This window comes from Halichoeres trimaculatus, unplaced genomic scaffold, assembly GCF_033239565.1.
Source record: "Halichoeres trimaculatus isolate MK-OKI-2021-1 unplaced genomic scaffold, fHalTri1.1 fHalTri1_scaffold_11, whole genome shotgun sequence".
NCBI classification, from domain to species: Eukaryota; Metazoa; Chordata; class Actinopteri; order Labriformes; family Labridae; genus Halichoeres; species Halichoeres trimaculatus.
Genome location: NW_027437189.1, coordinates 22,557,415 through 22,569,275, shown reverse-complemented (window position 1 = coordinate 22,569,275; position 11,861 = coordinate 22,557,415). Strand labels below are relative to the sequence as shown.

The following is an 11,861-nucleotide window of genomic DNA, read 5'->3' as shown; positions in this document are numbered from 1 at the left end:
AAACACACAGTTTCCTTATATATTGGATAATGTAATGATAATTTCCCCTCCTCTCTAAGCCATGTATTTTAAACTATATTTAATATCATGACCAGAAAAAAGACATTTTAGCACATCCATTAGTTCCTCTTCACATGTGTGGCAGCTGCTGCTGAGTGGTAGAGTCGTCTTCTGTGTTGCCGAGCAAGAAACTGAGCCCCAAATTGCTCCTGTGATGTATGAATGTCATTAGATTTCTGAGGGCCCCTGACTATAGCAGTCTTTGCAATCAGTGTGTGCATGGCTGGAGAACTACCGTCAAAGTGCTTCTGGTGCTCAGAAAGCTGCTTTAAGTACAAGTGCGTTGAGCGTTTACATGTAAAAACCTGGTTTCTCATTTAGTGAAAGGGCCTTAGGGTGCATTTTATTCTGTGCACATAATGAATGAGACCTTCAAGGACTATGATTTACTGAAAGACTGCACTCTACATGTGTCAGAGATACATTATGTGCTATTTCTCATTATTTTATCAGATGTGATGTTGAAAGGAAGTCGTGCACCTGATGGATTCAGAAAAAAGACAGGACTTTTTTTCATTTAATGATTTATTGACATTTACTTTTTTCCCACCATGGTTTCTCTCAATACCAACAGTATTGACCATAAAGTTTCTTTTTCATTTAAATTACATTTATAATGTTTTACTCACATACACATTTATTGTTTAATTTTCTTATTGCAATAAACAAGAGTAGCCAGAATGAGTCAGGTATTGCTACAATTCGCCATACAAACTCTTTGTCCCCTCTGACAATGAAATTCAAAAATAACTTTATTGGCAAGACAAAATTACACCATAGCCTCTCCATCACTCTCTCTGCTCTGGGAGAGGCTGAGGGCAGAATAAGGCTAAGGCTAGTAGCCTAAACACAGCTAACATGAAATACCTGCCTAGAAAATCTAACATTTATTTCCCAAGTGTGAATAATGAGGATGAATCAGTAAGAATTACCACATTGTGGACATACCTAGGACAATATGAACATATCCGTGGTGCTGCTACTCGGCTGACCTACCAGGGATGAGACTGCAGTACTCTGATTAGGTTTAGTCGTTGATCAGGTCTGACAGGATCAAGGATGACTGATCAACATTCTCAGACCAAACATGTGGGTTGTTTTATTTTCCTCCTTTTTGTGTTAGGCTACTTTAAAAGTCCAGGTTGCCCTTTGTATCTTGTGGGGAGTGGGGAGAGAGCAGGTCCCAGCACACACTAGAATACATATGGTACACACACCAACGGGTAGGAGAGCACAGATCCTGGAATAGTTTCTCACTCGTCAACTGAACTCTGCAAGGAAGGTCTCGTTCAGCAACACAAAGAAAAGAAAGAAAGAAAAAAAAAGAGCACAACGGTGGAAGCTGACTCCAAGCCAGCGTCTTCTTTAAGTAATGGCATAGATAATATTCCTCATGGTTTCACTTAAAACACATTTCTCACACAGAAAAAAATAAAGCAACTCAGTGAGTCCAACTCATAATATTAGCCTCAATCCCTCGATACCTGGCGTTGTACCCTGTTCCCCAAGCAGAGATAACCATAGTTAAAAACGCCCTTTAATATGAAGGGTCGGTCCCTAAGCCCAGCTACACCTCTGTCACTCTCTCTGTCCGTCTCTCAGTCTCTTCGAGGGCCTGAACCCCACATGGAAGAACAGAAAAGTCTATCAGCTGGCTGCTCCCAGTTTACACATGACTCCAAACAACATGTCACAACATGTCACAATGATAACAAGTCACTCTGATAAAAATTGCTCATTGCATTGCAATATTCAGACAAAGGTAAGACATTAGAGCTCATTGCTTCTCAATGAAAGGGCACAGTGTACATCTTGTTCAGAAGAGGGTGAAAGTTTGTTGCTTCTTAGCTAGCTTTTGTGGCGTGCCGTTGCTGCTTTCAATCAACAAATGTCTGATTTATCATCAATAATCCCACCTTTTTCTTCCCTTCCCTTCATCTTTGCACTTATTAACCTTTCCTACCTAAAAAAATATTTTTTTCTTGTCTTTTCAGTTTTTGCTCTTTTTAAATGTGATATAAATGAAAAACCCCAAATAAAACAACAGTCTAACACCAAACTAAACAAAGTGCTCACCAGTCTTTGTAAGAGAAAACAAATCATGGTGCATTTCATGGCTTTCAGTTGTAAGACAGGAAGTATTGATGGATGCCTCGAGCTGGACATCTTGGCTCCCCCGCTCTTGGCGGCTCTCGCTGGGCTACTGGTTCGGTTGTCACTCCAGCTCAAGATCAAATTTCTCCCAGAATGTGTTTGGCTTTCATCTTCCTCTTTATAATTTGTTCCCTTTGAGCATTTATGGTTTGCCAGTGTCGACATGTCCTTTACTTTTCACTCATGTGAACCTTTAGAGATGAAGGAGGTGAGGAGGAGGAGGAGGAGGTAGGGCAGGGCACAAATGAAAGAGTTCAACCCCTTGGTGAAGAGGCCTGACCCTGCAGGATGTTTTTGCAAGGTTGCATGCAGTAACAAGATAAAGAAATCAGTGCACAGGGTCACATCGTATTCATGAATCACCACCCACACAGTGAAGAAAGACCAGGATGCAAGGACTTGAAACTCCTTTTTTTTTTTTTTAAGACACTCAATGTGTCACTGTATAGATCTGAACTGTGCTCTAACAAGTTCAGTATCTCTGATAACAGTTAAACCAATTACTGTCATCAGACACAATGTAAGCTAAGATCAAATGCAGCAGTACAGTATAGATGTGACTTGTGCATGTTTCACCCTTCAGTGAGGCCTCTCTCTGACTGTTATGGAGGTTGGCAGATGTGCCCTGCAGCGGGTTTTTGTTGGTAAAGTCTATTTTAAAACACAGATTCGTTTGGGCTTGTGTGTGTCTGCATGCTGCCCGGGGGTGATTCCATCCGCTGACCCATGCCAGCCCTCCTCTCACCTCACACTCGCAGGGACATGACAGGAGAGTGCAATACCCCACAGTCACTTTTCTGCTGTCCAACCCCCTACCCCCCCATCCCCTTCAACTCCCCCACTGTAAAACCCATCACACATGCTCAGATGCGGCAACCACCTGCCTGACAGCCGAAGTCATGTAGTCTCTAGTGACAACCCAGGGTCACAAACTGAAGAGTTGCTGGCCTCCGGAGCAGAAGGGGGACATGTACAGTACCGAGGAGGCCGCCACGGCTACATGTGGCACTAACAGCAAAGACCGATGGAAGCAGCTACCCTACTGACATAACATTATTGTCTTGGTTTTTTGAGGTGCATAGGATGAGAAGAACACGTTGAGCTGTGATGACAGGAGGAACCCAACCTGGCCTGTAATTACTATGCAACACTACATGTGGATTAATGTTTCTGGAAAGGTCTGCTTGTGTGTCTTCTGTAGCTATTTGAGGAAGCCTTTTCGGGGGTTTCAGAGTGCAAGGGAGAGGGACCAGGGAAGGTGAGAGATGTACAAGGGAGTTCAATGCATAATGAAAACCTCTCCTCTCCTCATTCCATCTGCTCAGAAGTCTTTTTGAGATGAAAGGAGAGTTTCAGGTAAAGGGAAGAAAGGAGACTCCAGTCCTCTGCTCCTTTCCCTTGTTTCTCCCTCTGTTTGATTTCTAAATGGTTGGATTTTTTTCAAGTCCCCTATCATTTGCTGTTTGTTGATCATGTTTGTATCTTCACAGTGTGCTTTTTGGAGTGGCTGTTCCTGACTGGCCGAGGTCAGAAGGTGATGTGTCAGTATGGGGAGAAGAGGATTGGCCCGTGGGTGGTACGGATAGGCCCAGGGGCGGGTCTCAAGATGGCGTGGCTGAGAGGCGGGCCTTGCAATAAGTGATGGTGTGGATGGGGCGCGGGGGCTGCCGCACGGAGAGCCAGCTGGTTCGAGGATGCTGCTGCAGCCATCGCTGCTGCAACAGCCAAGGGGCTCGGCAAGAGCCCTGCACCCAAAGCTTTGGTGAGATCCTTGGAGAAGGTCAAAGAAGACTGCAGACAAAGAGAGAAGAGATAGAGAGATGAGAATGATTGACTCCAGAAGGTTAACACATGGTGGGGAAACAGATTTAGACCATCATGCTGCAGTGCAGATGTTTCATCTCAGAGATTTGCAGGAGAGCAGTGGTGAAACCAGAACTGGTATTTATTAAAAGTGATTACATCAACATAGTTTTTAAGGCCTTGCAGAGTTTATTTCCTCTATTATCACTGCCCTTCTGATCTGTTTCTCTGAGGTTTGCTAATTCAAAGAAGGGGTCAGAATTGAAGAATGAAAGGCTACCGTCAGATCAGCCCCCCTGTGCTTCTTGTGCCGGCTGAGGAGGGGGTTAGGCTTGCCCGCCATACCGTCACGGTGCCTTCGACTTGATATGTGCTAAAGGAAAGAACACAGACACATAAGCTGGCCCCATTGTAAATAAATTAAAATATAATCCCACTATAAGCATGTGAAAAGTGAAGTGTTGTTAAAGTTTCTATAATCATACCATGAGTATTATGTGATGTTTCTTTTTTACCTGTTTGAGTTGCAGTTCAGAGTTGACCCGCACATTGCAGATCTCACAGTGGAAGGTTCGTTCCTGAGTGTTTGGGTCCACTGGCCCCGCTCCCTGCTCTCCACTGGGCTTTGGGCCCAGACGAGGATACGCCTTGATGGGGCCCAGCCCGCTACGTGCCTCCAGGATAGTTTTGTGTTTGGTTCCTGCAGGCAGCCAGACGCACAAGACAAAAAAAAAAAAATCACAGGTCAGCAATGTCAGTAACCAAAGAGGAATTACTTTGGGAGCTGGATTTATTTTTTTTAAGAATATGAATCCTGATTCATCATGTATGAGTCATATGGTTTCCATCTGGACGTGATAAAATAAATCTGGAGACATGTTTCTGCAACACATTGATAGAGAAAAAGTCAGAATGATGAATATCAGGCATGAAATAAAAGAGTGGACCACTGGCTTCACTCACCAATAACTCCACACATATGCACAGCACACTGAGCATGTCCCATTGTACCAAGCTGTGGTGCCAAGTTTCTGCCACTAGGGGGCTGCAGTCAGACACAGCTGTGCTTTATGGGATGAGCTCAAAGCCCCCTCTAATGTCCGCACCACATTTAACTGTTTGATAGTGTTTTTAATTTGGAAGAGTCAAGGATGTCAGATCATAAAGTGTGAGCTGTAGTAAATTATCTCAGAATAAGTGCCAACACTGGTGACAGAGATGAACCACTGAACCCACACTGTCAAGAGCAATAATTTTGATAGTAAATGTCAAACTTAAAAATTTAGGGCCAGGTCATCATGAGAAACAGATTTATCCAGGATGAGGATATCTTTGCAGTTAGCTCAGGATTATGACACCTGTTCTTTTTAATGTGTGTCATTCCACATGTAAGTGATTCAGTGGCATTGTTACATCGAGCTGCAGGGGCTGGATACCCATGAAGATATAATAACCTTTTATTTTGTTTTACTGTATTTACTGTCACATTTGATACCATCATGTTTCTGTCTATTATTTATTGAACTGCCAGATCAAAATTAAGGCTTTTTAATAAATTACTGGACACAAAAGTAATTGAATACTGGGATTTTTTTTCCTTTCAATTAACAGAAAACAAGCAGGTATTCCACTATTTATCAATGTGTGATTCCAAGAAGAATTTTAAGACAGTGCACATTTAACTCTAGCTAATTTTCTTTAAGGATATCTGACCAATTAAAGTTACCAGGCAGATACTGTCATTTCGATTAAGTAGTTTCATAAAGACAAACAGAAATTGTTGCTTTGTGTGCTTTTAAACAGCCTACACATTCCAACACAGTAGGAGGTGGTATGCAATTTGTGATTACATACAGAGACGAACAACTCTCTGGGGAGAAAGTAAAAAATGTGTTCACGCTGTTTCGGAGCAGGATAACTCATTTGCAATTTGCAAAACATGCAGCAATTAATCTGCACAGAGGAAAACAATCTCCAAGTTTTAAAACAAAAACTAAATTATCATCACAACAAAGGCGAACTGGTGAACCGTAAAGCAGATGTAGCTGCAGCTAGCAATTTTTGAGTTAATTTTACAGGTATGAAGTTAATCAGAGACAAACAGAAACCTACTGAGTCAACAGCACATGGTGACCAAACTGTGGACAAATGATTTTGGTACATGGTACAACATCTAAAGACCTATCCCTAATTGGCTTTATGATGGGCTCTCTTAATGCAATCAGTCTGATTGACAACAACTGTAATGTTAAAGTAAATGGCATAACCTGCAGCCCTGCTTTACATGTAGATTTTTAATGTATATAAGGTGATAATTTTCTGATTCTAGCCATATCCTTCCTAGGCTGGCAGTTTTTGCTAAGTAGACCAGAGATGATTTTGTACATTTCTTTCCTGTCATAATGGTCTGCAATGTAGCACACCAACAAGAGTTCTAGAAAACATTTTATTATTATTGGAAAAATCCAAAAGATCACATTTTCTGGATTAAAATCCTTACCTGCCCATCATCACTCTGGTTTCCCCTTTCCCGGACATGCATTTCATCCCTTAAAGTAAAACATCCTGCTGATACTGGCTATGACTTTGAGTCGCTCTCTAAACCCCCTTTGAACACAGTTAAGGTTACAGCAGAGACAGACACTGTTGGGGTGGGTGAACATGGAGGCTGTGGGCTCCACCGGGGAAGAAGGGGGCTGGAATGACGGATTTCGCTCGTGGCCAGAAATGTGCTCTTGGGGTGTTTCTTTTCCCTTTGTTCTATTTTGGTCTGACAATGAATGGCCCAGTGGAGTTTTTTTCATCTTTGTAAGGTTGACTCAGTGTCAAGTAACACACAAGCAGACAAGGCACATCTAAAAACACAAAAATATGCAACTGTTTGGAGGAAATAAATGTTGAATAACTAAATATTGACATGGACACTGCTCACATCACAGTGTCTGCACATGTGCATTTATTTTTGAACCCCTGGAACATGCAGAGTTTTGATTTTGAGAATGAGTAAGAATGATTGTTTCCAGATCTTTTTCCTCATTGAGTTTGTTGACAGCAGACTTTGGCCTCTGATAGTGTGGTTCCTTTTTTACTTACAAGTTCAAGTACATTTAAACAGCAGATGCAACACAAATGCATTATTTTGATCATTATGGCAAAGCTTGGTTAATGGAATCATGGTGGTAGTTTCTCTTTGATCGTTTAGTACTTTATCTAAGAGGTATTTGTTTCCTGCTTTCTGTTTCAGCTGGCTGAGGCTATCATTACTCAAGGCAGGAGGGATACAGTTACATGGAGTCAGTCCCTCATCTTCTGTTGTGTTTTTCTCCATGAGCTGGAGAGAGGATAACACCCTAAAATAAAGACTGGAGGTCAGCAGAAACAACACGTCCTCAGAGGGAAACAAGGTCAAAAGGGGAGTTCTGTTGGCAGGACATGATGGATAAAAGCAGGCAGAGGGAACCGGCGGGCTGTTTGCAGCCCTGAGAAAGTGTCCTCATGTGTGAATGCTGCCTGACACAATGTCACAGCCGCCTTTGTCTGGTGAGCTCACCCACATAACATCTTATTTTTCTTTAATCCCCCTGATTAAATCCCTTATGCAGTGGTAACCATCTTCCTCAACTGTTAGAAAGCCCTCGGGCTAGAGGAAACAGTTTTTATGCAGCGAAGGAAAAAGACAATTTATGAATGTTGGAGAGCGGGAGAGTTTTGTTTTGGATAATCGTGTCTTTTGTGGGAGAAGAAAGTGGTGTGTGTTAGCAGATTGCAGGACAGGAGAGAAGACAAACAGGGCTCTTGAAACCAGAAGATGAGTGCTTGGTTTCATGGGTTGAGACTTCCAGAGTCAAACAGATCATCTGTCTGCTGAGCAGTGATCCTCTCTGTGTCCTCTGTAAGGTCATTGTCCAGTCATCAACTGAGACGATGCAAAACAATATGTAATATTCTAAATTAGGGAAAGCCTTATTTCAATCCCCAAAGTGTTAATATTCCTCATGCTTTTCTTTATGGTTGGAAATAAACAATCTTTTCTTGAATTCCTTCTTCTAAATGGACCACTTCCAGTTTTTGTCTCAGCCAATTAAAGGTCTTATGGAGAGCTTTTTGCTGTTTTGAGATAGACCGAAACTAACTTTATGCCTTTTTGTGACTGAAAATTGAAATCAGCATACAGATTCATTATTTTAATGGAGCTGTTTTTGAATGCCTCGTACCCCTGGCATGGGGTAGGTTTCAGCTGAATGACAGCATGTTGTTGAAACTACCCTTTTTCATCAGCAAATACTATCAGTGAGTGATAGGGTTGATTGCCAGAAAACTGGATGAGATTTCGGTTAAATAGCACTATTTAATCGGCAAAGTAACACTCCTTTGTCATGAACCAAAAGTTCCTCACATGAGCTTTAAATATCTTTCTGTTATGAAACAGAGTCCCACTTCTGTCCTAGTTTTCTTAAACATTTCCACAGTGTTTAGTGGAGTTTTAATAGGCCTTGAAGATATATTTAAAAATTCTTATATTGGTCTTTCTCTGCAGAATCCATCAGGTGACCAGGGTGTATACACTTGGTTACCAGCAACAACAGCAGCTGTTTGGTTTCAGTAAACAGAGAGAGGAGCCCAAATGAGCAGGAAGTTCCTCCTCTGAAAAGTCAAACTTCATTAACAGTCACACTTAATCCCTCATCAGCTAATTGCTTCAAAGTTCAGGAGCTTTACAGCAGTTTCAAGTATCAGAGGCTGAAGGTGAACCCACCTTTGTTATGAGCCTCCAGCTGTGACAGGGAATTGACAGCCACCTTGCACAGTGAGCAGTAAAGCAGCTTCTTGGCCTTGTCTTCCTCTGTCTCCGGATTGGACTGGCTGCTTGAGGCCGGGGGGCCGGCGGCTCCTGAAACTGGGGGTCCGGTCCCAGGCTGCTCTGAGATGGCGCTGCCATTGCCGCAGCCAGGGGAGGAGGAGGTGGAGGAGGAAGAGGAGGAGGAGGAGGAGGAGGAGGAGGAAGAAGGGGGAATCAGAGGGGGAGTGGAGGTGGGCAAGAGGGGGCACACTGAGGGCACAGGGGAGTCCATGGGGGGAGTAGGCGGGGTTGCAAGAGGAGGGAGGGGCCCCGGGGCCAGCAGGGGCATGTTTAGCTGTGACAGAGGCCGCGTTTCATCTATGAAAAGGAAACAGAGAGACAAAGAGAAGCAGAATAAATATACAGAATTTAAAGAAAGTCACATGACAGATTTTTTGTTTAATGTAAAAACTCTAAAGCATTTCTTATTGGCTTCTTCATGTCATTAAATTTTTGTTAGTTAAACCACATTTTAAACCACTCCTAGTTGCATGTTTGCGCCACATTAGGCTGCATAGATCTGACAAACCAACTCAAAGCGCTTTCTGTCGGAAGTACTGTATAGACCTCCATGGTTAAAAAGCCTTCCTTTTAATCAAGCTTCATATAAAGCAGACCAGAAGAGGAGTAATGTATGTTCCATGTGTGTGAAATGATGGTAACATGTGACACATGTGTCTCAGCTCTCTGATGTTTTCAACTGAGCCTCCCACTGATGTGGTCACATCTTATTGAAAGCATTTCTGAAGGGAGAAACAGGAAATAAAAAAGCTCTCCCTCCGCATGTTTTGACTCTTTCTCACACACCTGTTGTTTTTGGATGAGGTTGAAGTGGAATGCAGTTTGCTTTGTCACAGACCAACACATGAAGTCCAAAGAAAATATTAAGTTTTTGCTTCCTTTTGTGCTTGATGGTCATTGGAGAGCATGTCTGTATATACATTTCCCAGCACATGTTTCTGGTCATCCTCTGCACACGTAATGCAGTTGGTATTCACTAAGCGGTGGGTGTTGCCTGAATAGAGACCCCCTGATTTTGGGTGGGGTATTAGGAACTCCCCCAATCAGCAGGGATCCTTTCCAAACTCGACAGGATGTGGAGCCAAGGGCAGACCACAGAAAAGCTCCTTCGGATCATAGTATTTCAGGGATAATGTGGACTATTTCCTGGGAGAAAACAAACATTGACTTGAAGTGCTCAATTTCCTTTTACGTACTCCATCATACTCTGTCATTTTGTCACGCTCCATGGGACTGTGATACATATAGGAATGGTTCATGAGTCAGCTCCTTGTTTCTGAATAATAATTTGGGTACTGCAGAACTAAAGAGAGGTCACCACATTGCGTCATCTCTTATGAAGATGCCATTGTGAGTGCTTTCCATTCCTCTGCTGGCCAAGATCAAAATTCCCTCTCTTTCCATTTTGGAAGTTTCCAGCTGCAGAGCTGCAGGCTGCTCAGAGTGTTTGTTGAACAGATGTTTTGTTATAAAGTAAAGAAAGCATATTTCTGCTCTTGATGGCACTAAGGAGTCTATAAACCAGGCCTGGATTAAAGTGGAGCATGAGGATCTGTGTTATTTGAAGAAAATTGTTACTAATAATGCGCTTACTGTACCGCATTTCTGACTCAGCTGCTTGAAGTGAATGCAGAGCTTTTACCTGCAAGTACAGGGAGGAAAACTGATAGGGAAGCAAGCGTGTTTTTCTCCTGTGATGCGGTTAAATGTTGCCCACACACAGGCGCACACAAGTGCACACCACTTAAACACGCTGCAGAGAAGGATCTAAGAATCCAGTGCATCCATTACATGTGGTTCGAGTTAGAATCCAGAGCTGAGGAATAGAGAGGGTTGGCCAGATAGTAATGAGGGATTTCATGATCCATGATGGCCTGGAGGTCTGCCATACCAAGCCAACACATCCAGTCACTGTTTCACTTCATACCGCAGTGAATGCCTCACACACTCATCCCTCTTACAAGAAGTTCAGCTTGAGGATAAGCCCTCGAGCCCCCCTCAACCACAGTTAGTTACTCTTTGTCTTTTCAAAGCCAAAGTTTTGAATCTGACTGAGGAGCAAAGAGTCGCTTTAATATATTTACTGTTTGTAATAAAAGCATGAAAGATTTTGCTTGGATCAGATATTCTCTTAAAGAACCAGCAGACACAAACTGCTCATTTTTTCTCTCCCGGCGAGTGAGAGCACTCCACCGTCAGAGGTACTTGATCCTGCAGACACTGGGGATATGCTGTAAGTCTAATTAAACATTGATAAGCCAGCTAACTGACATTCACCCCTTCTCACTGGCCTCTTAGCCAAACACAGAAAGGCAGAATTAGCTGGGAGAGGTCAGCAGAGTGAGATAACTCGATCCAGATGCTGTTCACTATAGCCCGGTGTGTCTACGTTGCCTTGATCCACTTCAGGAAATTAAAGTTATGGATAGTATGTGGTCCATTGGGAGGAGAATTGTCCTGAAAGCCATGGGATTTGAAACAAACCTATTTCAAATTCCAACCAAAGAACTTTCAGTGTTTGCTGCAAAAGTCAAAGTTCAACAGGATTTCTTAAAGGGCCAGTGAGTGGGATTTCATGACATCTGGCAGTGTTTGCAGATAAAACCACTTAGCCAGTAACTGTTGTCCACATAAACACAGAATGGGTTGGTTTTTACCTTAGACGGTGTAACATATGGTTGAAGTGATGTCACTATACAGAGTTTTGAGATGCTAAACTCAACTTAGCTTTGTTTGAGTTTGGATGAGGCACAGAGCTCAGCCCTTGACACCTTTACAGACTGTCACAGAGTGCCTGCAGGTCAGTCCAGTCAACCGAGCCGTCACATTGGTAAATCTCATAAATTTATAACTTTGAATGCAACAAGCCTTAAAAGAATCCACCACTTGTACAGTGTGCAGATAGAGAATAAGAATTTTGGGGGGGACAAGTCTGGTCTGCGTTTTTGGGTGGGACCTGACAGCGCATGCTCATGGAGTAGAC

The 11,861-nt window shown here is 42.8% G+C and overlaps 1 protein-coding gene across 3 annotated transcripts in view; it reads right to left on the bottom strand.

Annotated features, from left to right (window-relative positions):
• Window positions 1-595: 595 nt before the first annotated feature.
• znf385a (zinc finger protein 385A) overlaps window positions 596-11,861 on the bottom strand; it is a 77,149-nt gene continuing 65,883 nt past the window's right edge. For all 3 annotated transcript variants that reach the window (XM_074680607.1, XM_074680609.1, XM_074680608.1), the window contains 4 exons: window positions 8,774-9,175; window positions 4,533-4,717; window positions 4,298-4,390; window positions 596-4,005 (listed from right to left, as the gene is read on the bottom strand). In XM_074680607.1, coding sequence (XP_074536708.1) covers window positions 3,757-4,005; window positions 4,298-4,390; window positions 4,533-4,717; window positions 8,774-9,175 — 929 coding nt within the window. In that variant the 3' untranslated portion in view covers window positions 596-3,756. The remainder of the gene's footprint in view (window positions 4,006-4,297; window positions 4,391-4,532; window positions 4,718-8,773; window positions 9,176-11,861) is intronic.